The following is a 26,760-nucleotide window of genomic DNA, read 5'->3' on the forward strand; positions in this document are numbered from 1 at the left end:
ATGTCAATGAATTTGAAGGCACTGAGAGCCAGACACTGGTCATCCTGGGTTCTCCGTTGCCCTTCCTCTCCCCCTTTCACACTCAATTTTCCTTTTGACTGCCAGCCAGGAGGCCTGGAGCAACTTTATGCCCAACACCTAATGCAGAGGTACCAGTTTTCATTGGTTTCTCCAGCTGTTCCCATGACTGTGTCCATCTAGTCTCTGAATGAAATTTCTTACATCTCTCATAGTGGTTTTGCCATTTAATGTGAAATCCCAATTGATTTATCACTCTTGTGATCAACAATCTTTCATGGTTCCCCATCACCACAGCATTAAGTTCAAATTCTTTTGCTTAGTCTTCAAGTTCCCCAGAATCTGGCTACATCTGCTTCTTTGGCCTGATTTCCTCTCCCCCTCCACACAGGCTGGCCCCTTACTACATCCTCTGCGCTTTCTCCACCTCCAGGTCTTTGCTCCTGCTGTTCTCAGTCACCCTGGGATGAGATTTCAAAGCCAGCTCAGACACCATCTCTTTCATGCAATCTTCTCTGATGCACTTTGAGACTGTCCTCTTTACATCCTATGGCACCTTTCCCTTGGTACTTCATCCTTTCTTTTGTGCGATTTCACCACCATTTGAGTTCCCTCAGGACTGGAAGTCAGCATATCTTACCTATTTCTATAGCCCTCAGGGCTTTCCCAGGAGCAGTTTTTCTGAACTAAATGTTCACCCAGCAGCTCACCATTGGGGCTTGAGCTCTGTGGTGCTGAATGTGCTACAGGCAGTTGCCAGTGGTCAGGAATTAAGAGTGTGGCTGTGTAAAGATATGTGAAATGAGCACTAACACAGCTGACCACAGCCCCATCCTTATAGAAGGCAGGGCTGGTCTGGTTCTTGGCCTGTCACCAATAAGACAAGCTAGGGGAGAGACAAGGGCTCTAGGCCTGGTTTGAGTGCTATACCCAGCCTGGTTTTATTGCTAATCCCCTCCCCCCATGAACCTATAGGCACCTCAAACTCAAAATGTCCAAAATTAAATCATTTTCAACCTCAAGTGGTGGGACCATCTCAGTGACACCATCACCCCAAGTAAGAAACATAGTGGTTATCCTAGACTTTCTCTCACACCTCACCACCTACATGTTCAATCAGTTATTAAGTCCTGCACCATCTATCTCCTAAGAGCTCTTAAAGTGGTCCCCTCCTTTCTACTGATGCCACATAAAGTTTTTACTATTTCTCTCTCAAATAGTGCAACAGTTGTATAACTGCACTCTCATCTTCCAAACTCTCCCTAAAACCTGTCCCCTGCACCAGCCAGTTCCTCATTTCCTATTGAGCAAAGACCAGAACCCACCTACCTGTCCAACTACATCACTGGCTTCATTCCAACAACACCCCACTACACTCACGCACAAATGCACCTAGGCATACACAAACAAACATGGCCCATACACACTGCACTCTTCAGTTTTCTGAGTAAATATCTTTCCTTCCTGCCTGTGTCTCACCCTCAGTCTCCCCCCACATCCCAATACTCCACGGCCTTTGACTAGCATATACTGGATACACGTCACACACTAGCCTAGGGAATATGCTTTGTTCTAAGTTTTTTACTGAAAGGGAACCAGATGGAATGATAAGAATCTCGTGGAAGGGATATAACATGGACTTGGCGACCTCAGAGAACACTCTCCCAACATCTTGGCATTATAGAAATTCATTTAATCCTCATTCAAGCCCCTCATTTCCAGAAGCCCCTTCCAACCCATCCTAGCAGAGTGAGGTGTGTCCTAGCTCGGTTGCCTATTCCAGTGTCTTCTGGATTCCACTAACTCTATCCTGAATCCCAGCTAATTGGGTTCAAGCATCTTAGTAACATGGCTCTATCCAAATGAGTATTGAAAGAAAATAAAATTTCTGATGTAAGAACAGACACCAAGGTCATATATCTTCATTCTCACAATTCATTTGGCCACATCATTCTCTACTAAGTAACTCCAAGGAAGAGATGCGATTGTAGGAGGAGAGGATAAAGGGAGATTTTCCTGGCATTTGAGGATCAAAAGCTTAGTCCCTAAAGGGAACAGAAAAAAACTTAAGGCACAGATAAAAGATTTGGGAGAAAACATGGCAAGTAACAATAAGGCTTCCCCCATCCTCTCCTTAAGATTAACAAATGGAGGAAGAGAAAGGAAGAGGAAATGAAGTGATATCACTGCCACAAAAAGATCCCAAAGGGAGGGGCCCTGAGCCAAGCCCCTGCGTGGGTCTGTAGGATTTAAAAGAGCAACTTATGCCTTGTTTGTCAAGAGAAACTCAGAAAAGGACCCCACAGTAGAAATGGCTTCATGGTGTCCACATAACAAAGGCCTTAGACAATCTTGTAGGTCTTTGCATGTGGCACAGACCTTCAAACCAGAAGGGTTATATAGATAGGAACAAGATCTCTCCCTCATCCAGATGACTTACCTGGAATGCTAACTGGGAACCAAATGGGATGATGGAAGTCTCAGTGGATGGGTGAGGCCATTCTCTCTGGAGGCCAGAGAGAATGCTCCTTTCAACATCAATATCTTGGCATTTTGTAAAACCCTCAGAACTCAGCTATGACCCTGATGAAAATTATTAAATCCTAATTAACAAAAGATTGTTTCTGGTACTCAGAAAAAAATGGAGGCTCAAAATAGAAGTGACATTCTTGTGATATTTCTTGCACAGCTGAACTTTGTACCTGTCACTTAATTTCCTGGCACCTCAGCTTCCTTCCTGTGAGTGTGGGCTTATCATGAAGGAGGTCTGTCTCACTGATTCAAGCATCTCAGCATACACAAACACGTGCATGCTTATATGTGACCAACACACACACACACACACACACACACACACACACACACACCCCTCTTAATTACTGCAGTCTAGGTCCCACAGGAATTGAAAAGTAGGCACCAGGAACTGTTTAGAAATGAACACAGGGACCAGATGAGAGGGATGCAGGAGTGTACATGATAGGGCAGAAGCCTCAGACAGTAGGCTCCCAGCAGCTCCTGTAGGCTGGGGTCCTGTCACCCCTTCTATTACCTCAGGGACCCTCTCCTCCTCTTCTCCCCACTCCCTGAGCCCAGGGGAAAAAGGCAGCACAGAACCAGCACATACTTCATTGGAGACACTCCAGATCCCACCTGCATCAATTCAGGACGTCAGCCACCCAGCCCCAGTTCCAGTTACGTCTGTCCTACAATCCTCCCTTTCCAGCACAGCACAGGCCCAGATGCTGCTTCTGGGAAGGAAGCCTGAGGCCAGAGTTGCTGAGTCTCTGGGAAAATCTTAAGATTCAGTTTCCCCAAGATGGACTCCATTTCCTCTGGAACAATGCCACATTCCTAACAGAGCAGTGTCTCCCTAGTGTCTATATAGGAGGGCTCCATATCCTAGGGGCTCTATGCCCCTAGGAGGGACTCCTTGGTCCTGAGGGGGCTCTCTGCCCTGCATAGCTCCAGTCCTTAAGAAGGACTCCATGGTTGCAGAAGAACTCCAAGCCCTCAGAAAGTTCCCCATGTCCTTGGAAGGGCTCCAGGTCCCTGGAAGAGTTTGATGTCCTTGAGAAATGCTCCATGTCCTCAAGAAATACAACAATCTCTTGGCACCAGGAGGGCTCCACATTCCCAGGAAAATCCCTAGGAAGGGTTCATAACCTCAGGGGCCTGGCCTAAAGCCCCACTCAGCTGGCACAGATGCTGCTGACAGTGGTCCCTCCTGAGCCCACAAGGCCCAGCTCCTCCTGCTCATTGATGCACAGTTGGTATCCACAGCCCCTGGCCCGGGCTCCAGACGGGACCCGGTGGTCAGTCTTGGCACGAGGAGGCAGTAAGAAACCCACGCTGCCAGCGATAAGCATATGCCAAATGCTATGAATGTAGAAGTAGTTGTCCCGGGTCTCCACAAAAGCATACAGGAGGACAGCACTGCCTGCAATAAGGCTGCCTGGGCACAAGTAGAAAAGCCAGCGGCGCCACGTGGGTGGGTAGCAGTGCCGGCGGCGGACGCTGCGTACTGTCTAGGGGAGGCAGAGAAATGGGGCTCAGAAATGTAAGGCCCTGGGACCCAAGCCAAAGCCAGTCATGCTCAGGCTTCCCATGAGCCCTAGCTGTGACCTAAAGGCACCTGCCAAGACTACAGTGTACACGATGAACAGCAGGTGGTAACAAGAATCCATGCCCACCTTAAACGGAGAGCAGATGGCCAGGGCCCTTCATCCAAGTCTTCCTCCCTTGCCTCCCAACACACACAGCCTCCCAGCCCTTACCCAGGCTGTGGCCAAGATTCCCAGAGCGAAGAGACTGGGTCCAAGCAGGTTCCAGAGTCCATGTCGGTCAAGCTGCAGAGCCATGGACAGCAGCATAGCCCCCAGTAAATACAGCACCTAGGGAAAGAGGACTCCGGGGCTGGGCTAATGCCAAGTGACAGCACTCTAGGGACTGGGCCAGAATGGACAGAGGTACTTGGAAAATCCCCCAGGGAGAAGGCAGGAGTGGGTTTCAAGTAGATTTTGGCTATGGTTGTCCCCCAGGGCCCAATCCAAACTGACCTGCTTTACCACGGGCTGTAACCGAGCCATGGCAATGACAGTGACCCACACAGACATTAGGGAGCCCAGGAAATCACAGAACTGTAGCACATCGTAGTCCATGATGCAGAAAACCACAATGCCTGGCTGGTCACAGGCATGATAGAACTGGAGGAAGAAATGACAGGTGTTAAAGGAACTTGGGGCCAAGATCTAGGTCTACAAAACTAGAGAAAGAGGCCACAGGGGTGGTATACTGCTGTCAGAGAAGCAGAGGTGAGAGACCACAGGTGAGAAGAACCAGGAAATGCTCAACTCCCCACTCCTGAGAAGAATGTGGTAAGGAGGCCAGGTCTGCCTCATAAGCCATAAGCATCTGGAAGTTTTGACCTTGGTCCTCGCCTTCTAAATCTTTCCACTTCTGGAATGTGCTGTGAAGTGTGCCAGGCCAGGAGTAGGGGAGCACACATCTCTCAAGATGAGGTCAATCCCTTCCCTCTCTCCTCATGCTCATCATAGGTTCCATCAATAATCGCCATCCCTGGCCCACGCTTTGGGTCTAGCTCTGGCCTCTTTGAAAGCCTAGACCCACCAATTCCCTTAAATGTTCCAGTTTCTCCTGATAGATCGATCGGATTATGAAATGGGCTTCACTTTCAGGACTTGCACACACTGGCCTTCTTCATCCCTTCCCATCCAGTGCCAAGGGGAGCACACAGTAGGCAAAAAGGCAGTCATCAAGGCCCAGGAGAACAACATGGTGCTTCACACCACAGGGAACAATATGGGGACAGTATCCACCTCTCCTACACTACGGAGAATTAATGTTTGACTATGCCTGAGATTTGTTTATTTTTCAGATTTTTCTCTTACACATGCTGATTAATTGTTGATTGATTTTGTTCTTAAACAAATCAACATTTTTATCTTTTTCTATTTTAGCTATAAAACACTGATTATTCTCCACTTCTAAGACCAGATTGTAAGCACTACAGCCACCAAATTACCCAAACTATTTCACATTTTAGAGTGTTTTTTTTTCAAACATCTTTTTATGTTTCAGGCTTAACTAAGCATTTGCTTCATATACATGACTTTCAAGTATATAGAAAGGAATGTCCCAAAGTGTCTGGAAGAAGAACTTGTAATGAATCATTTGATCAAAAATAAAGGAAGATACAGATCAGCAGTGTTGAATTAACCAAATAGTGAAGACACATTAAGAGCCGACTTTCTCTAGGAATTTCTACGCACTGAAAAAAAGACTCGGGGGAATGCATATATTGTCTCTGGAGTAGAGATGTTTTAGAGAAATCACCTCACTGATATTCTGTGACTAGAATTCTCCTAATACAATAAAAAGTCGTAGTGATTGTTTCAGGTTGTGGAAACTCCACAGGAGTAGGGTTAAATTAAATTGCCATGTGAGGGAATTGTTCCATTGAAATGTGTGGGCTTATTTTTAGATTGGTATTTTTTGTCAACAGCAATAAAAAGTGGTAGAAATGACACAGAAAAACGGGAATTTAAAATTTTCCATTACAAACTGGATTCTATTAAAATAATTCTAATCCAAATTAATGACTTTGTCAGATTTGGATACTATATATGAGGACATTTGTACGTTTTATTTCTTAGTTGGTACAGTTATACATAATAGTGGGATTCACTGTGACATATTTATACATGCACATAACACAATTTGGTCAATCTAATTCCTCTTTCACTCCTCTCCCCCTTTTTCTACTGGTCTCCCATCTATTTTCAAGAGTTTCGTGCCCCCATCCCACCTTCTTTCCTTTGTTCTCTCTAGTGTCCAAATCAACCCTTGATATTATAAGTCAAACTTATTTTATTTAACATAATATTCTATCTGAAGTAAATTTGGGAAAATTATCCTAAATTCTTTTTTCTATACAATTTAACATTTTTATAATATAGTTCATCTAATGCTCCAAAACAGGGTACCCATGCACACATTGGGATACTTACACTCAGCATATACTGTAACTTAACTGTCACTCTCATTTTTTTGTTTCCTAAATTCATTTTCTCTTGGAAACACTTTTGGGATTTTGCTAAGGGCCACTGAGAATTACAAGTGGCAGGTCAAGGAACTGAAGAGGTAATGAGAGGGTGGGCTTGCTGCCAGGATGTCAGCAATCAGCAAGGAAGGCTGCATAGCCCACGATGTGGGCTCTAACTGGGCCTTTTGGGATCTGATTATAAGTAGCACTGTGAAGGATCTATGGCTTGCACCGAAGGGGTGAGCACTGCACAATTGCAGTGTTCTTCCTGGTTTGGTTTGGTATATTATTTAAGAACTGGAGAAGGGCTAGGGATGTGGTGCAGTGATACAGTACTCGCCTAGCATGTATGAAGTCCTGGGTTCAATCCCCAGCACTGAAAAAAAAATTTTTTTAAATTATCACACTGGGGCTGTAGCTTAGTGGCAGAGCACTTGCTTAGCATGCCTGAGGCACTGGGTTCTATCCTCAGCACCATATAAAAAAATAAATAAACAAATAAAATAAAGGCATTCTATCCATATACATTTACAAATTTAAAAAAAACTATCACAAGAATGTGGGGAGAACTACTAATCTAAGGTCATGAGTTTATATATGCCAGGATATCAGAAGAACAGAAGTCAGATTAGAAATTTATGAATAATTTCACTGTCCAGGATATCAGAAGAGCAATATATCTCAATGATTATTTGTAAGGGACCTGGAGTCAGGCTGAATGAGAATCTAGGCTCTACCATTCACCTTCTCTCTTAGACAAAGTATAAAACTTTCCTTCATCTACAAAAAGTTAAAATTAAAAAAGAATAAAAAGACCTACCTATTATATAGTTCTACTGTAAGGATTAAATTAGCAGAATGTGACACAACACATATTCAGTACATGTATGTCTTTTTGCTGTTATTATCTGAACTGTTTGGCTACATACAAAATCAACAGCAAGCTTGTGGCCTGTTTTTCCCCCCATATTTCATATCTGTAAACTTTTGAATTATAAACCTGCTCTCTGCTTCTGTGCCCTGGTTAGGAACCCATGTAACAATCCCAGGAGTATAGTATCCTAGATTTTAAGACAAGGAACCTGATTGTCATCTACTGCCCTGGTACTGTCAACTGCAACATGACCAATGCTTCCTCAAATGGAACTGCTGCAGAATGAAACAAGTCTAGACTCCTGAAAGAATGGGAAAGGAGAGACTATAGGGAAACTTCCCTGGAAACTGGATGACCAGGACCTCTCATTTTGGCCCATGTAATAAAAGAACAGGAGTCAGAGAAGGACTCCAGCCAACACCTAAAGCCAGAAGCTCTTCCTTACTCTCTTGCTTCTTGCCTGGTTTGAGAAAGTGGGAGCTCTCTCTCTCTCAGCACTCCTACTAGGGAAAAGAAGGTCTTTTGTTCTCAAGTCAACATGTCATTGAATCCAGAAAAGGAAAGGTCATCCAGCCTAGAACACTCTGGAGCCAATGCCCAGGATGCTTGTGCCAAGTCCAGGGGACTGAATATGCTCTCCCCACACACTCCATGCTCCTGACACACTGAAGCACTCATACCAGTTGTGAATCACATTCCACCTGCATGAAGCCAAGAGTGGGCTGGTGGAACAGCTGTTGCTACAGGATTTGGTGAGCAACAGTATGGAGGGCATCTGGCAATGAGAAGGGGAGACAGTGTCTAATATAAAAATAGAGTGAGCCACTATCAGAGCAGGCCTGAAAAGGGACCCAACCAAGAAAAACTGGGCTATGTTCTTCTCATGCAGCTTAAAGGGTCAAGGTCTGTGCAACATGGTTGTAGCCCACACTTCCTCAACCAGGGACCAGCATTGGGGGTCAGGTGGTAGGACCCTCAGTTTCAGCACACTGGACCTTTACTTTCTCCCAGATGACAAGTAGGTTTTTGTAACGTGGACATATGTCTGATCTAGTAATGCTGGACACCAGGGAGGCACCAGTGGTTTCTGTGGTATCCTTGTTGCCAAGACATGAGGACAGTCTGAATCCCTCTAAGATTCCTGCAGTACTCATGGGCAGGCACTCTATGCCATAAGATGCCAAGAACAGATGAGATGACAAGATCCCTAGATGTAGAATCTTGGTGGGGCATAAAGTCTCCTTTGGGGAAAATCACATTAGTAGATTCACTTCTCTACATTCCCTAATATTTACCTGAAATTTTTGTTTGTGATATGAACTTTTATGGTTAAGAGAAGTAGAAAAATTCAGGGGAGGAATCATGGAGATTCCATTATTGAGAATGGAGGGACTCCAAACTACAAATCTTTCCAGGTATGGTGGCATACATCGTAGCCCTTCACTACTCAAAAGGCTGAGGTGGGAGGATCACTTGAGCTCAGGAGTTCCAGACAAGCCTGGGTAACATTGTGAGACCCCATCTCAAAACAACAACAACAAAATTCTACAAATCTATATCAAAATGCACTCCTTTGAGCTGGGATTTTAGATCACATTGCCATATCCCACGATATCTCAGGACCAAGTATCTGAGACCCAGGCTTTCCTACATGTCTCTAAATCTCCTCTGCCTTCCAGAAGTTCCTATGAGAAGTCAAGAAGCCCATGGTGACTGAATGGGAGACATATCTTCATGCGCTACAGATGAACATGCTAAAGATAATAGAAATTCCCCCAGGATGATTGAGAACATGAGCACAAAGGAGCTAGAGCTCATATCAAGAAAGAACATGAGGGGCTGGGGTTGTGGCTCAGTGGTAGAGCGCTTGCCTCAAACCATACAACCCTGGGTACAATCCTCAGCATCACATAAAAATAAATAAATAAAAAATAAAGATATTGTTTCCATCTACAACTAAAAAATTTAAAAAAAAAGAAAGAAAGAACATGATGGTGAAGACTCAATGCAAAGATATGGGTAAAAGCATAGATTTCCTGTCCCCACCCAGAGGAGATCAGAGTGAAGGTATAGACATACTTCTGTATTGTCTCCTGGCCAGTGTGCTGAATAGAGTTGTCCTTGGCCCTCCAGAAGAACAGAGTATGGGGCAGCTAGAGTCTCACCCTGTTGTATTCAGTTGCAAACAGCTTTGTTCATTTTTACCCCAAGGTCTTTACCAAAACTATCACTTTCAATGCATGCCATGGGAGGTTGGAATACTATTATAAAAGCCATCCTAAAGGTATGCATCCCCCAGCCTGTAGAGAACATGATGGAAATGCAGACCCTCATGCATCACTATGGACAAGAACATGGTAAAGAGAAAGATGCATCACATACCGTTGAGAAGAACATGGTGAAGGTGTAGACGGCAGCTTCTAGCACATACCGGCTCCGAATGGCCAGGATCACAGGTGGCAAAAACATGAGGTTGCTTAGGCAGAGTAGAAGCGTGGACAGCAGCTGGAATCCATAGGTGAGTGCATCGGCACTGTCGGTACAGCCCCAGCCCCGCCACCCTGTAGGTAGGGAGGGCACAGGGTAGAGAACAGGAGGTAGCCACAAGTTCAGCAGATACTTCTGCTGGCCCCCAGAGTCCTAAGCCCATGTTGGGGCCCAGCATTTCCCCACTCCAAGCCACCTCCCAGGGTCAGGAAGGCCAGCATGCCCACTCCCTTGCCAGCATGCTCACCAGCCTTGCACTCGCAGGCTGCATATAGGTAATTGTGTGTACGCAACAGCTTGCACTGGCCGTAGGGTCCACAATCATCCACACACGGGGACAGGAAAGTGCGCAGCCGCACTTCAGCAGTTGCGTTGTGACACCGCACAAACCTGTACACACAATGACTGTTACCTGGAGCCGGGGTCTTCCCCACTCCACCCCCATCCATGCTGCACTGCTCACCGAGACCCTACACCACACAAGGAGCGGAGAGTCAAGAACCAGGTCCCTGTCTGTGGAAATGGGATACGTAGCCTGGCCATTCTGGAGGTGGCACTGACTGAGAGCAGGAAGCCAGCCAGGGATTCTGAAGAGGGAAGGGAGAGGGAAGAAAGAAGAAGCATGAGAGACAGGGAGGAGAAGCAGTCAGCCTGGGGTCAGGATCCAGGAACCTTCTACCCACCTTTACCCACTGCCCAGAGACCCTGTCCTTCCTCCACACCATCTCCCACCAAGCCCAGACATCAGCCTCCTCTCCCTCCTACTCCTCACCCCACCTTTGGAACAGGTCACTGCAGCATCCCCCAGGCTCAAAGGCACCTCATGAGTCAGGCATCCGAACACTGTCACATTTTCTTGGCGCACAGAGCTCTGTAGGAAAAGGTATTGAGATGAGGTTGTCAGATTCTTCAGGTGGGTCCACCACCTCCCGCCAGACTCCTACACCAGCCACCCTTCCAGACCTCACTGGACCTCACTTAATCTAAGGCAAGGTTTGCCTGCCACTCTGGTCAGACTACCTCAGATCATTTATTTCAGAGACAGGATGACCAGTAGAAGTATGACCAGAGAAGAAGTGGCAGATAAAGAGAGATCTGAATAGTAGGGGCCCAAGTCACCAAGGTTGTTTCAACTTTGGGGAATCTAAAGGGAAACATCAGAGGGCTGTTAAAATACAATAGGGATATAGTGAACACACCTCACCAAGATCAGATGTCAGTAACAGGGAACACTGTGCAGACAGAGAAGGGCATTGAACTGAGTACTTTCTGCTCACTCTATAAACTAAAACTGCGCTAAAAAAGTAGTTTATTAATTTTATTTTATTTATTTATTTTGATGCCAGGGACTGAACTCAGGCGCACTCAACCACTGAGCCATATCCCTAGCCCTATTTTGTATTTTATTTAGAGACAGGGTATCACTGAGTTCCTTCGCAGCTTGCTTTTGCTGAGGCTAGCTTTGAACTCAAGATTCTCCTGCCTCAGCCTCCCAAGCTGCTGGGATTGCAGGCATGTGCCATTGTGCCTAGCACGTCTATTAATTTTTTTAAAAGGACAGGGATAGATTTACTAGCTATGACTTCTGAGCAAGACAAAGATAAAAAAAAAAAATCTTGCAGGCAGACTTTGACGGAATGTCAGAAACATCACTGGCAAAAGGAGCTACCCAAACAAGGACTGCCTGGCCACAAGAAGTGGTGAGCCCCTCTTTACAGAAGATATGCAAGAAAAAAATGAACAATTACCAATTACCATTAGAGAGGCCCTCTGCAAAGGCAGTCAGCCTACAAAAATGGAAACTCAGACCACTCTGAGTTGCCCTGGCTGACCCAGCCTGTTCTCAGCAGAGTCAATATGCAGAGCATGCTTTCTGACCAAAACTGGACTGAGACAAGTTCTCTTAAAATGGGAGCACCGTCTTGTTGGATAGGTGGAAGTGACCCATTCAATAGCTTAGGTGGAAGCAGTCTGGACTGGCTTTTTGGAGGAAGCAAGGCCCTCCACACCTCTGACACCTTCCCCTTCAACTCCCCCACAGGACAACCACTCCATTCTACAAAAGAGTACCGCATTGAGCTGGAGCTCCAGGCTGAGGACACCTCCACTGTCCAGAACTGGCAATAGCCTCAGGGCAAACACAGCTGGGCGCTCAGGTGGAAGAGCCACACTGGGTCCAAAGAAGATGTAGAAGTGGACAGAGAAGGTGTCCAGCTCATTGCGCAGAGTCGGGCGCACTGGCCAGCAGTGCTCAGGTGGAGATGTGGCCTCAGGCCCCTCTGCAGGAGTCCTCAGGGATGGTGGCTCTGGAGGAAGTGGTTGGTTGCCCAGTGATTGAGGCATATTCATAGCAGCTCCAGGGACCAGGGCACGGGACAGACTGGGCTGTGGGCACTCTGTAAAGCAGAAGAAACCAGAGCTGACACCTGTAGCCCTCACAGCCCTACAGCCACACCACAAACCAGAACTGAGCCAGACAGGAATTATCAAAGGATATGAGGGGTAAGAACTAGAATATGATATCTCTTGGGAGTGTAGGGCATCCAGCTTGCAAGACAGGGTCCAGGTGTTTCCCAGTGGACACAGCTAATATAACATCATGTTGAAGGAATCAAGGTCATATGTCCCTCCCCTAAGGGCAGTGAAACACTGTTGAAACAGGTAACTAAGTATGACAGACCGTCTCACTGAATTGCATGGACTTTGGCAATGATAGTATCCCCAGAAATCCTAGCTGTTCCTGCCTACCCCAGGAAATTGAAAGAGGTTTAAATCAAGAAAAATAATGAAGAGTCATCAGCTATCTCAAGGCAGGTGCAAACAATGATCTCAATGCCATTAATGATTTGGAGGCCCAAATTGTGGGGGATTCAGGGAATGTGAAGAAACCTGGGTGGGATGGGGAAGATTGTAGAGATATGGCAGAGGGTCACTGAACGCAGCAATCCAGATCATTTCCCAGTCATGGATGTTTGCACAGGCTGAGTGACTGGGGTACATGTGAGGGTTCTGACCTTGTAGCCACACACATAGCTGGAAGCGGATGGTCCTGCCAGGGCCCCGGTATGATGTCTCCACACGCACGTAGACCCAGTGCCCCCAGGGGGGCAGTGCCAGCTCCAGCTGGCATACTGAGGCACCGCCACAGGCCACGGAGCTTGAGTTGTGCAAGGGTGGGGCCTTGGGACGTAGGCGCAGTGTCAGAGGGCAGGCAGACACCCCTCGGCCCCCCACACACACCAGCTGCGCTGAAACCCTGTAAGTAAAGCTGGGCACAAAGACCCTGGGCAGAGGAGAGGTTGGGGGCAAGAAAGGACAGTGAGGTGAGAGGGACACCAGAAGGAGGGAAACATGAGGAAGAAGGGAACAGGGAAGGGATAGGAAACACAGGAGCATAGGTGGCCTTTTCAAGTCTTGCCCTCTATGCTAGAAAAGAGGAGGCAGGAATCCAACCCACCCTGGGGGTTCTGGGTCACCCAGCCATCTAGTTCAGCCAGAGGATGAACAGGACCAGGCAGGTAGCTGAGAAACCAAAACAACCCTGCCATCTGCTTAAGATCCAACATGGAAGTGAAAAGGGGCCCAGTATAGAGTATTTGACTTACTTGTACAGAGCTGAGCGATTGTGTGGAAAAAGGGTTTGCTCTGAGGGTCGGCCAGGAACCAGTACAGCCACGTCCAGCAAACGCCGGACAATCAGCTGCGGTTGAAGGAGATACTGACACTCATCCTGGAGACCCTGAGACAGAAGCAAGGGTGGCAGGAGCAGGAGAGACAGCAGGGGTGCTAGTAAACCAAAGCTAAGGAATCTGCTAAATAGATTAGAGAGAACCCTCCCTGCCCATCCCCCTCCCCTGTCCACCTGATCCCTGGGCTCTGACTGTGGTCTTTCTAAGCTCTGGTCCTTCCTGCCTGAGCAGTCATTTCTGATCTCCTCTGTCTACCGGGGTCTTCAAAGTCTGCTGTGATCCTCAGCACTGACAGATTTGGGGACTTAAGCCCAAACCCACCCAATAATCAGGCCCTTGTGCTTCTCCCAACCCAACCCTCTCTCTTTAGCATTCCTATCTAGCCCCAAGATGCTGTAATTTCAAACCACCCCATTCCCTGACCAGAACACTGGCTCTCTGGGGGGTGGGGGTCAGGGGAAGCTCATTCAAGCCTTCCTAGCCAACTCCCACCACCACCACCACCACCATCTGAATCATTCACTGCTTTTATGTCCCACCTTGTTCCCTCCCTTGTCTAGTTTCTGCTTCGATACTCCCAGTGAGGGTTACTCATCACCTCTCAGGCAACCTCCATACTCTTTGTAACTTGAATACAAGAAACTTTGTTTTATTTTATTTTTGTTCCTTCAGATATAAAGCCAAATGTAGTATACAAAATACATAATAAATATCTGTTTAATAAATGAATCAATAGGGGCTGGGGTTGTGGCTCAGCAGCAAAGCTCTTGCCTCGCACATGTGAGGCACTGGGTTCAATCTTCAGCACAACATGAAAATAAATAAACAAAATAAAAATAAATAAATGAATCAATAGTGAAACATACCAGCTTGGGGCAGCTCGAACATTTTTGAAGCCAAAACCTATCATCTTTGAATCCCCTTCCCACCTCTCTGTCCTTGAGACCCACAGTTACACCTGTCTCCTCAGCCTGAGACTATTTATTCTGACACTGGAGGACAACATTTCCCCCAGCTTATCTTGTCCTGGACAATTTACCTAGCCCATTCTTCTCTACTGCACTGACACCACCCCAGCCAACTGAGCCCCATTACTCCAGTGAACACAGTCCCATTTGTTATGGTGCCTCTTCTCCAGCATTTTCAGATACATAATTCTAAAAACCTAACAGTTAAGGGACAGAGTGGTCTCCTAATTTGTTTCCTATAATCTTCTGGACAAATGGTCTTCTGCTGGCCGAAGAAAGTAAGGCCATGACCCACTTATGTGGTTATTCTGACCAGGACATACCTCCAAACCTTGTTCTGAAATAAAATTTCTAGGCCCTGACATTCCATTGAGTTTCATGCCATGGAATAATCCAGTCAAGATACTGACTCCCTGCCAAGTTCCATGAGGTTGGAAGGAGGCCTTGAGAGATGATAGCCAGAAGATCTCACTATCCTCTTCCTGGAACAAGAATGGCATCCCCAGTGCCTAGCATGGATCTGGCACACACTGGGTGCCGAAGAAAAACAGCCATCAAGTTGAAATAATAGCCATCAAGTAAGTTAAGTGTCAAAAGAGGGTTCTTCCAAAGAGCTACTGAACAATCTAGTTGCTCACAAATTTCCCTCTCTGATATACAAAGCACATGTCTGTCATTTATGGTGTCATACCCTAAGGATCAGAAATACTCTCAACAAGGCATTTCAGTGGCCCCACCTCTTAAGTTGGAAATCACCACAAAAATCTTTCAGTGAGTGAGTCCCGACGGTGGGGCTCATGCTCAGGAAGTAGCCCATTTCCTTGCTAGACAGTTCAGGGATATAAACACTGCTCCACATTTTGTTTGCTATTTGCTGTGGGCTTCAGTAAGGATCATATGACATGACTTCTCTAGTTAAAATGGGCTTCTTCCTTCAACTGTAAAACATGCATGTGCAGCCCCTTCCCTCGATATGGAATAGAAAACAGAGAAGTTACAGGGCAGAGAAAGGGCCCAGAAGTCAGGTCCTCAAGAACTGACAAGGCAGAAACCATGTAAGAGAGTTCAGACTAAATCAACAGACCAAGCCAACATTAACAGCCATGGAAGGAACAGGTTCAAAGCAAAGAAACTCAAGAAACCAGAGAGTCAAGAATTAGAAGTAGATGAGAAACAATCTGAATGATCCTGGTGTGGAAGACAAGGTAGATGGATTCTGGAATGTCTTTGTATGGGTGAGCTGCATTTCTTTAAAAGATGGAAGATGCCCAAAGAAACTTGGCCTTCTCTGGAAATAGCCTATTATTGGCCCAGCTCCCTTGCCCACAGTTGTCAGCACCAACTCAACAGGAAAGTAAATGATGGCCAGAGAGACTGCAAGGGGCAGAAGCAGAAGCAGGGAGACCATTTAGGAGTTTAACATGGTGACCCAGGAGAAAGCTAAGAGAAGGTACACTAAGAGTGGAAATGGATAAAAATGGAATTGAAACACTTTAGAAGTTGACAAAAAAATTTTCTTTATGGATTGGTTATGGAGAAAATAGGAATCAAGACAGTGACGTTTACTAAGAAGATAGCTGGAAAAAGAAGAGGCTTGGATTGGAAGAAGTGAAATGGGAATCAAAGAGTTTTTTACCTTTAACTTTGCTTTGATTTGTACATACTAAGCTTGAAACATTTCTTGGACATCCAATTGCAGATGCCAAATAAGCAGTTGAAAATTGAGTTTGAGATTCAAAGAAATTAGGACTGGCTGCCTACTCTTAAAAGGCATTAACTCATAGATGATATTTTAAACAATTGTGCTGGTTACACCAAGCAAGAGAATAAAAAAATAAAAAGGAGGTGTTCTAGGACCATTCATCAGATCACTACAGTACATACAGATCAAGCAGAGAAGCAGCCAGGAAAAGAGAAAGAGAGGGGGTCAGGGGTAGTGGGAAGGAGAACAAGGACAGTGCTATAATGTTACAAAGGTCAAGAGGAGAAAGTACTTCAAGAAGGAAAGAGTAATATAAGAAACTAGTTAACAGCTGATTACAAGTTAACTCTGAGGAGAGAAACTGGGAACTGGGAGGAGAAAAAGGGAAGACTTACTTTTCACTGTACGCCTTTTGTACCATTTGAACGTTGTACCAGGTGCATATATTACCTATTTGAAATATATAAATACAATAACTTAGAAGGAGGAGGAAAAATAGCAATGGTACTATTAGTAGATTTGAACCACTTCAGGTGAGATTGAGTCAAACTTAGTCCTAGTTAGTGGATCGAACAGGTTCTTTTCCTCCATAAACTCAGCTTCTTTGTTTTCTTTTTGGTTGTTTTCTTTATTTCACCTTTTATTTAGTTTCAAATTTTAGACCCAGAAGAGGAAGGCTTTGAGGAGAACCTACACCTATCCATGTAGGAGAAGTTTCTCCTTATGAAGTATCCTTATGAGCCATTTGGGTGCCAGCTGAAATCTACAAGCCAAAGGCCAGCCTCTCCAGGCAGGCTGGCAACTAGGCACTGTAGAACGAACACATTCTTCAAGACAGGAAAGGCAAGGATATTGGGAACAGGGAAACAAGACAGAAGTGGTTGACACGAAGAAGGCAACAAGGGAAGGAGGAGAAATTAAGTCAGTTTGGGATATAAGAGTTTGAGAAGGTGGCAGGAGGGCAAAAAAAATTGCCAAGGCTCCACCATGGATCAGATAATGTGCTGGGTACTAGTAATAAATCATGCAGATATGGGCTCTAGCAGAGTGTGGGACTGGAGCTCAGAAGAGCAGCCTATACCAGATAAATTACTTCCCTCTTATAACCTTTCCAGGCTCCTCAACAGTCTCAGAATACAGTTCAAACTTCTAGGCCCTTCAGGAGATGACTTCCATTAATCCCTCCACCTTCCTCACCCAACCTAACACTCAGCCCACACTGAACTACTCCAGTTCTCCCTTCTGAACTTTGGCCTATGTTACTCCCATTATTTGGAATGCCTTCCCTCCTCATCCTTAGGTCTTACTTCCTCTAACATTTGCCAAATATCACCTCCAACAAACTCTCAAACTGAATTAGCCATTTCTCCTTTGTCCTCTTAAAACATTTCTGGTATCTCACCAATATATATCTTATTTACCCCAGTGTTCCCAGCACCCAACACAAGGCCTAGTACAAGCAGGTGCAAAAGGACTAAGGAATAAAGGCTATCTGAGCTTATCCCCAGAGTTGAGGAAGATCCTAGAAACAACACTGCCTTTTCATTGTTGGAACTCTTTAGCTCTCACCTAAGTCTATTCCTGATTCCCCATAACTTCCTGTGTTTGACGAGTCTCACAGGAAGTCAGAACAACCATGGTACAAGGACTACACAAGTAGAGAGAATGGAGGAATGTTCTGGGCATAAACCCATGGGTTTGAGTGTGGAAAACTAGCCATGGTATGGAGAGCTTGGAGGTGCGTATAAGAGTTCAGATGGCAATCAAATTCTTAGAAGGATCACACACAACTAACCTCTAGAGCAGGACTGGCTAAAGAGTTACATCTTCTTGGTGTCTAAACCTTTTGCCACCTCATGAGCAAGAGCTGTGCCCTTTCCCCCTAGTCACATTGCTGCCTGGGAGCCCTGCTGGCTGAGGCTCCAGCTACAGTAGCAAGGACTTGTTCTAAATAGAAGTAAATAAGCATGGCAGACCTGGTTCTTTTCTTATTACCCAGCTCCCTTTAATCTGAGCACTTTGAATCATGCTTTAGGTTTAGAGCAGCCTTTCTCTGTACTACTATCTCTGATTCCCCATTTTCCCAATTTGGCAGCTATAAGAAACCCTGTCCACTTCTACTCAGGCCACAGCTGCCATAATCCCAGCCCAGGACTAAGCCCCAGGATCCTCTGCTCATTTAGGAAGATTATGGATAATTAGAGAAGGGATTGAAGAGTCTCCTCATCAGTTCTCAAAAAGCAAGTCAAGGATCATAGTTGGGATTAGGAGCAGGTTCTTTGAAATTTGGCCAAAGACCCATGAAGACATTCCTCCCTGGTTCTGATACAGCTCAAGGCCTACCTAGATCCCAGAGCCTTTTCCAGGTAAGCTTCCAGCATGAACTCATCCAGAGGGCTCCCAGGCTCTCTTCCTCATCACTCTTAGGAAAACTAGGCCTATTATCGAGGCCTCCAGAGACTACCTCATTCCTAGTTCATGTCTCTGCCAACAACAAAGCCAGTGTACTTGTCCCTGTGCAATTCACAGCTCATTCAAAGGCATTATTAACACATGTTCTTAATGCTGGACTCCAACAGGAAGTGAAGAGGTGAGTCTGACACAATCACTGTCTCATTCCTCAAGAAACTTATCCTGGAGAGATATATCAAAGTCAAATATTGACCTGGGTGGGAATTTCTTCCACTCCCAATTATCAGTGACCAAATTCCACCAGCTTTCTTATTCTATAATGTCCTGTTCTTTAAATATTTTCTCTGTTCATGCTTTGACCTTTGCCCTTACTAATAGCCCCACACATATGGCTATCCTACTCTGACAATGTCCAAATCATCGTGCCCTCCCCACTTCTCCAACAAACAGGAGTAGGAAACTTACAGCTCTCCTTACAACTGCAAGGAAACCCAGCCAAACACATGAGAGTGGCAGGAAAACACTGTGACATTTCCTTCCTCTCCCAACCAGAGAAGCACCCTGACCTTTAACCTGCCCTTTAGACTTTAATAATCTCTGCTTTGTAAAATCAGTGCTGATATTTAAATCAAATGAAGGCCAAGTCATAATGGACACTGGCCACCCAAAATCTCCTTTTAACAGAAGAGGGCTTCTCTTATGGTTTCCACAGGGTGAGGAGTGCTGTCTGAAACTATGATGGATGAGCAACATACTCCCTCTTGTTCTAGAGATTAGGCTGTGAAATAAGAGAGACTTCAGGGATCTCACCAGCCAAAATGTAAACAAGATCCTAGAAACAACACTGCTGAATTTGTACAGCAGATTTGACCAGTGCTGAATTTGTACAGCAGATATGACCAGTCTCTTGTTGGCTTCTGGTCACCTTGATTAACCCTAGTAAGTTCCAATAGGAAGGGACACTACACCCCAGTGCCAGAACCTCTAATTCCAGGTTATGGACTTTGTCTTCATTTTCCTGGAACCACTATATCTCCCTAAGGCTCCCAAGTTGTATCCTGCAGACTATCTCACCAAATGACCTGCTGGCCTGAAGCCATGCTCTACCACAACCACCCTTGTGCTGCTGCCCACCCTGGCTCAAGATTAGTGTGACTGGTAGCCCATGCAATAAATTCAGCAGAGATGGAGAGGCAACTCTGATCCCTCCTACCCTGGGCAATATACACCCACCTTGACAGAGATGTGGCCATGCGCCTGGGGAAGGTGGGCAGCCAAGAACCAGTCCCCAGGTAACGGGCTGCTGACGTTAAAGATGCCTGAGGTGCGGTTGGGCAATGTCCAGCTGAGGGTCAGTGAGAAAACCCCAGGCACAGCTGTGTCCCCTGGGAAGTGTGTATGCAGGGGATTGATGACAGGGGGTGCCCCAGACCGGAAATACCTGAGGGACCAGAATTAGGAGAGAAGGAAAGCAGGCAATGGAATAGGAGATAGGAAATGGGGGAAAGAAAGGAGAACTGTACCTCATCATCAGAAAAACAAATGGATTCCCTATACTGACCCATACAATAAAGTGGTTCCAGGTTAGAAGTTCAGGCTATAAGGGGAAAAGGGTCAGCTCAGTTGCTCACACTATTATACAGTAGTCAGGAAGTAGTTAGATGACAGAGTTCACGGCCCTCAGTCACCCTCCAATATGGATAAGGGTCAAGATCAGGGTCAAGAGATCAGTTTACATACTCATAAAGTCACACTTTAGTTTGGAAAGTGTTCTGGATTTAGAAGGGGAAGTGGGAGGGCAACCCAGACACTTACACAGTCACACTTTGATCTGGGCAGTGATCTCCAAAGGTTCCTCCCTGCTCCTTGAATATGATGAGGTTCCAAACTGCCAGGAATGTGTCTTCAGGAACATGGAAGTGGAAGAGCTCGGTGCTGGCAAAGGAGCGAAAAGGACTCAGCTTTCGGGGTGAGCAGGTGGAGTAATCAGTCAGGAAAAGGCCTCCTAGGAAGTAGGAGAAAGATAAAAGAGCAGAACAGAACAGAGGGCATTTCCATTAGGCATGCCAGTCACCCTAACCATAGCACCAAATCAACAAATGCTCTCCTCCAAGCCAGGAAGTAGATCTCATGATGCCCTAGTAAGCATTTGGTATAATCCTTATAGGGACCTTGTTAAGAAGGGAAAAAAAAAGGAAAAAGAAAAAATATCTTATTTTACAAATAAGGAAACTGAGGCTCCTACCTAGACCAAACTGAGGATTTAAAACCAGGGCCCTTTAGATAATCAGCTGCCCCCTTACTTAGGAGCCATTGTTTTCTTCTTACCAAACCTAACAACCTAACAAAACAGAGGTACAGAAGGTGTGTTTGTTTGTTTGTTTGTGTGTGTGTGTGTGTGTGTTTGTGTGTGTTGGCATGGGCTCTTAAGCCACTGAGCAGGCTAGAACTCCACCTGTGGGGCCTGGGAGTCAGCATGGAACTGTGTAACTTCCTTGTTTATTTTCTGCCCCTTTCTGTTCCCTGGTGGTTAGGAGCAGCAAAATCCCTCAGAAGCTTCACAAGAGCTGTCTGTATACTAGCTCAGAGCAGGAGAAGGGAGGGGAAGGTGTGGTGAGGCTACAAGGGGGCCTGCTTGGGTGGCAGAGGCAAGAACAGGAGCTGGCAGACCACCAGCAGAATGCCCAGGAAAAGAGAGTCATTAGGCCCTCTAGGGTTAGAGTAAGCAGTCAGGGGTGTTTACCCTGAGGGAGGCCCTGTGAGGCAGTCATTTGGTGACCCAGTGGAATCTCAAACCACTTGGGAATATTCAGGCTGGGAGGTGGGGAGGAAGCGGTCATCTCTAGCTGAAATACCGAGATACCTGATCATAGTTGTCAGGAGCAGAGCCAAGGTGAGCAGGAACGTGGTGTCAGCACCATCCAAGCCAACATGTGGTGACTAGGACTGCTGTGGTAGTGAAAATAACCCAGCAGTTTATCTGGATAGAAAAAGAGGGTTCTAAAAGACAGGCAAGGTCTTCCAGAGTAAAGCTCTAGGGAGTCTGACCACTCTGGAGACTTCAGACCAGTCCCCATAGAAGCCTAGTAGCATGTCTTAATGACAAGTGAGAAGGTAGGGAAATCAAGTATTTTCAGGCAGAACAGGGGTTAGGGTGGGGAGTTTCTGGAAGGGAGTTTTCAGGCAAGCAGGAAATATCAAAAGGGTGTAAATCTGACAGTCTCTAAAGACAGGAGACACAAACTCCCAAAATGTTATTTCCTTGAAATAACAAAGAAAAAGGCATCTAGAAAAGCATGGCTACTGAAGGAGAGAACATGGTAAAGGTTGGCCCCACTAAACTGAGGCAACTTTAAGAGTCACAGACACTCCAGAGAGCTTCCCTATATAGGTAGAGGTCACTGCTCTAAATTGGTCTGTGCTCATCCTCAAAGGTAATGGTTACACTCAAGCACTACTCTTTCCAGTTCCAACAGTACCATCAGTTTCAACTGTCAGCAAAGATCTGCCACCTTGCAAGCTGAGCACTGCCCAGGAACCTTTCTAGGCTCACAGCACAGCACTCAGAAAGCAATGGAGATGCATCCAAGAGTGATAAAGGACATCGGGACCAACTGATGGGGAAGGCAGGTTTTCTAGGAGCCCTGGCTGTGACAACTGTGAAACAGAAGGCCTACAGCTGAAGAGCCTGGATTCTGTTACAAAAAATAAGAGCTCTAGAGCACCCTCTGCTGGGTTTAGGGAAGGGCTGCTCCTGCTCAAAGCTGGTAGCGGAGCCTTTGCTACTCTTAGGAGACATGTTGGTCAGTCCCTCAGAGAGCTAGTGTAAACAGCAGCTTGTGACTTTTAGCAAACATGGATAGATGAGCACAAAGAGTCCTGGGATTTGAAAGATAGTAGTATGACCTGAAGAATCAGGGAACTAGTAAGCCATCCCCAAAGTGATTAGGGGCTGTGGAGGTCACAGAATAGGCTGGTGGCAAAAAAGAGTGAGCAGCAGCTGAGAATGCTGGGAGGAACCTTGAAGTGGTTCTGGGGACACATCCTTGAGAAAGGATCCACAGCTCCATTCACCCCAAGCTTTTATATGGGGCTTGAACAGGGCCTATCAGAGCTGTGCCAAAGAAGAAACATAAGTAAGGCCTTAGCCAAGATCAGATGATCCTATCCTGATGTCCCAGTACTTTTATGATGAAGCTAGGGAGATTTACCACTACTAACCCCTGCACACACACACACATGTGCACATGCATGCATACACACACATATACATACATGGAGGCTGACACTGCTCCTAACAGCACTAGGTAGAACAAAATAGAATTTTTAATATATTTATATTATATACTTATATACATACACACACACACACACACACACACACACACACACTTACATGTTGGAGATTGAACCCAGGGGTGCTCTTCCACTGAGCTATATCCCCAACCCTTTTCTATTTTGAGACAGGATCCCTCCAAGTTGCTGAGACTGGCCTCATACTTGCAATCCTCTGGCCCCAGCCTCCCAAGTCACTAGAATTACAGCCATGTGCTACCACACCTCACCAAAAGATCATTTCTCAAAATGACAAGGCATGCCCAGGTTATCAACCAGAGTCAGCTAAACCGAAGGAATGACCCAAAGATCAGAGACAGAATCAGAAGATCCAGAAATCAACAATAAGAATTTGTGCAGTCCTATACTATGATGATCCTATGACACTGACAGTTTCTCTTCAAACAAAGAAGGTCACAGAGCACCCATGAATGCCAGGTCACAATTGTCAAGGCACTGGCTAATAACAGTACTAAGGGAAGCCCCACCTGCTTTTGGGCCTATTTGGAATTCTTTTTCAGTTTCATTATAATTCTCCCCAAAGCAGTGAACCTGCTTCTGGGCAATCATATTTTTATCCACAACTTTCAGCCCTATACACTGTGGCTTGCAGTCTCCCTCCTCCCCTAGCCAGCCCAGTGGGCTCATGAACAAAGAAACTCTGGTGGCAGGGATGGAAGCTATGGATTAGGCTAACTAACCAGTATGGGTTCCCTCATCAAAACTGAAAAGCTGATGGGCTGCTGACTCTGCTGAGTGCCCAACTTGCCAAATGTAACAATCAACACTGAACCCCATCTTCCTCAATGATTCCTTCCTTCTAGGAGATGGGCTGGAGACCAGTGGATTAGTTCTACATATTGTGAACACTGTCTTCAACCTAGGAACCATCTACTTCTAAAGGTAACACTTCAGTGATAAGTCTGTACAAGCAGCAGATAGAGATGAAGAGGTTTATGCATGAACCACATGTCCCCTCATGCTCACACAAAAACATAGGTATTCTGAGGACACTTGGGTTACATGTACCCCACAAAAACCTGTGGTTATACTCATTAACACACAAACATGTACAAACACTGCACATGCCAATATTCTTACAGATCCCTCAGTTAACACACAGCATATAAATGTGCAGGCATCTCTGCAGGGTCTGTGACCTCTGGCTTGCATTGATCTCCTCAAGTCTATACACTAAATCAGACCCACAGAGCTCAATGAAACCCACATTTACCCACAGCTGTTCTGTTAGCTGTTATTGCCAAAGATTCCACTAGGCACATCTCCATGTGATCTAGAGTGCCATCATCCAGCAGAGGTAGTTAGAAGGTAGTTAGAAGCTGAGGCCATGAAGACTACAGTCATTTCATTATGGAGCCACTGATATGGCAAATCCCCTAGGCCAGGACCCCTTCTTCCTCCCTCATTCCACTCACTAAGAAGCTGGACCTCTTAGTAGCCAAGTTACTTTCTGGGCTAGATGGTGGCCCCAGGTTGACAGTTGATAAATAATAAACAGTTCACTGATGAAGCCCCTTTGTAGGCAGACTGGGGAGAAGAGAGGTTGTACTTTGAACCTTTCCTTACTTCATCTTGTTTCCTATTCAGTGTACATTGCAATGGGGTGGGAAGAGGGAAACACTAGTAAGGACAGGATTTAGGAAATCTTTTTCTAGCCCCAGCACCATTTATAAATGATATGACCTTTAAAAATTGCTCCCTCACTGAGCCTCAGTTTCCCCATCTGTAAAACAGCCTCTGGGTTTCAACCATGCTCTAAAACTATCAAGAATTATTTCTAGGCAAATCAAGCTTGTTTGGAAAAAAGACTCACTACAAGAAGAAAGTTCATTATATTGGCAACTAATCTAGGTCCATCTATTTGCTACATGTTATCTTCAATACTCTGCACTAAGCATATCCAATATCTCAAAGATTTAGGCCATATCTTCTCAGAGTGGACTAGAGGCTTCTGATACAAGGCTATGTCTTCCCCTATCAAACTTTGACAGAAGGAGGAGCAAAGCCCTCAAGACTTCCTTGGAAAAGCCAGAATCAAGGGGGGTCAAGATGGACACACCAGCAGAGAAAATCTTTAAGTCTCTGATCTAGGGACTCTTAGCCACTTGCTGAGTCTCAAACCCAGTTCCACTCTTGATGCTGCCAATTCCTCTGTTGTATAAACCCTCTCTCCTCCCTATTTCTCCCCACTTCTTCCCCAGAGATCTAGCTCCCCAGGTCCCATCTCTCCTGAATCTCTCCCCAGCCCACCCAGCCCTACTGGAACCCCATCCTTGCCTCAATTTTTCCTGCTTCCGCACTCACCAGCCCCTGGACCAAGGACAGAGAACAGCAACAACAGCAATAGGGCTGGCGGCAGCTGGAGCCCAGACCTGAGTCGAGGCTGGGAGAGGGGCAGAGTATGAGAGGGGCGGGGGGCCAGCGGGAGAGACTTGGGTAAACACAGAGATGAGGGCAAAGGCTGAGATAATGGATTGGGCTGAGCTGAGCACTGGGGCTTGAATAAGGGCAGCGGGTGTGATGGAAGGTGGGACTGTGGTGGGGACCTGAGCAAGGGCCGAGGTTGGGTCAGGGACTTAAGCGAACCCTGGGAATGGGGTGGGGGCAAAGGCTGGGCTAGAATTTGTGACAGAGGGTGAAACAAGAGCCGAGGCCGGGATGGGAGCCAGGCCAGAGACAAGGACTGGGACTGGAGGGGGGCCCTGGATTGGGACCCGGACCTTGGCATTCGCTGGGACCCAGACCGGGGTTGGGACAGATTTGGGAAATGGGGCGAGGGCGGGGCCGGAGGCCAAGACCGGGATTGGGATAGGATGAGGGGCCGGGATAAGGGCTGGGCCATGGCCCGGGGCGGGGGCGGGGCCGGACTGGCCAATGCGGGACGCTCGCAGAGCTGACCCGCGGCTCCGTTCCCCACCCCCTAGGGGTGGCCTCCGGTGTCCTCGAGGGCCTGGGGCCGGGGTCTGGGACCTGGGTAGGAGTTCAGGCCTGGGCGACTCCGGGCTGCGCTGAACCGGCGATAACCAGGCCCCGCGGCGGCGGCCTGGGCCTGACGTCGTATGACGCTCCGCCCCTGTCCCAGTCCGATTGGTCCCTCTCAATAAAGCCCGCCCCCTGACCAATTCTACTGGTCTCTAACTTAGTCCTGCTGGGTTTCGAGAACAGACTCCGCCCAGCCCAATTCACCTGAGACCCTTCCCTTCTCGCTCATACAACTGAGCCCGTTGACCCCTCAGATCCTCACAGCCCCCACTGAACACCTCACAGGTATCTCACAGGAACCCTAGAGGGACCCTCACAAATCCAGACTCCCCACGGTTGTACCCACAATATCGACACTTCCTACCTAGAGACTCGCTGAAAACCCCCTTAGCAGGTCCAAGGTAGTCCCCTCAGGAAAGAGCAGCCTCGAGAAAGATGTTTAGACTGCTATTTGGCAGGGAGAATACTGGGCGTTCCGGTTGTCCTGGTGACCGATCCCTCCTCTCCCGGCCCGGATTCTAGGGGTTTCAGTCAATCCCCTCTCCTTGACCCTGGACCCCCTCTTCCTTATCGCCACTCCCCAGGTAAGGTTAAGAGCCCCTTTGCGAAGGTCTGCGGATGTTCAAGTCTCCCCAAACAATAGACTTTCAAGCAAGGCCTTTCACTTTTCACCTCCTGAAGCCGAGCTCATCCACAACCAAGATCATCTC

General features: G+C 46.6%; 1 protein-coding gene across 3 annotated transcripts; it reads right to left on the reverse strand.

Annotated features, from left to right (window-relative positions):
* Window positions 1–230: 230 nt before the first annotated feature.
* On the reverse strand, window positions 231–26,118 carry Tmem8b (transmembrane protein 8B). 3 transcript variants are annotated; one of them, XM_046457180.2, is made up of 13 exons: window positions 25,373–26,118; window positions 20,528–20,717; window positions 19,946–20,153; window positions 13,547–13,680; window positions 12,956–13,224; window positions 12,012–12,337; window positions 10,719–10,812; window positions 10,405–10,528; window positions 10,189–10,331; window positions 9,837–10,015; window positions 4,575–4,721; window positions 4,293–4,409; window positions 231–4,039 (listed from the first exon to the last, which is right to left on the reverse strand). In XM_046457180.2, the coding sequence occupies exons 1-13, from the start codon at window positions 25,908–25,910 to the stop codon at window positions 3,683–3,685; spliced, it is 2,826 nt and encodes a 941-aa protein (XP_046313136.1). In that variant the 5' UTR covers window positions 25,911–26,118; the 3' UTR covers window positions 231–3,682. The 3 variants fall into 3 exon arrangements, with proteins under 3 accessions (XP_046313136.1, XP_046313137.1, XP_046313138.1); XM_046457181.2 differs by having other exon boundaries at window positions 231–4,043; window positions 25,373–26,116; XM_046457182.2 differs by lacking the exons at window positions 12,956–13,224; window positions 19,946–20,153; window positions 20,528–20,717; window positions 25,373–26,118 and having other exon boundaries at window positions 13,547–16,470.
* Window positions 26,119–26,760: the final 642 nt, after the last annotated feature.

Source organism: Marmota monax, unplaced genomic scaffold (assembly GCF_021218885.2).
Source record: "Marmota monax isolate L192 unplaced genomic scaffold, Marmota_monax_Labrador192_F-V1.1 WCK01_AAM20220418_F8-fsc00069, whole genome shotgun sequence".
In the NCBI taxonomy this organism is placed as follows: domain Eukaryota; kingdom Metazoa; phylum Chordata; class Mammalia; order Rodentia; family Sciuridae; genus Marmota; species Marmota monax.

What these genes read in the sequence shown, in the direction of transcription:
- Tmem8b (XM_046457180.2), bottom strand. Translation starts at nt 25,910, where the DNA reads ATGGCCCAGCCCTTATCCCGGCCCCTCATCCTATCCCAATCCCGGTCT. An exon ending in TGGAGCTCCAGCTCAATGCG is followed by an intron (nt 10,813 to 12,011) that starts GTACTCTTTTGT and finishes CTTTTCCTACAG; the next exon opens with AGCTCTGTGCGCCAAGAAAA. An exon ending in TACAGCCCGTGGTAAAGCAG is followed by an intron (nt 4,410 to 4,574) that starts GTCAGTTTGGAT and finishes CTCTTTCCCTAG; the next exon opens with GTGCTGTATTTACTGGGGGC.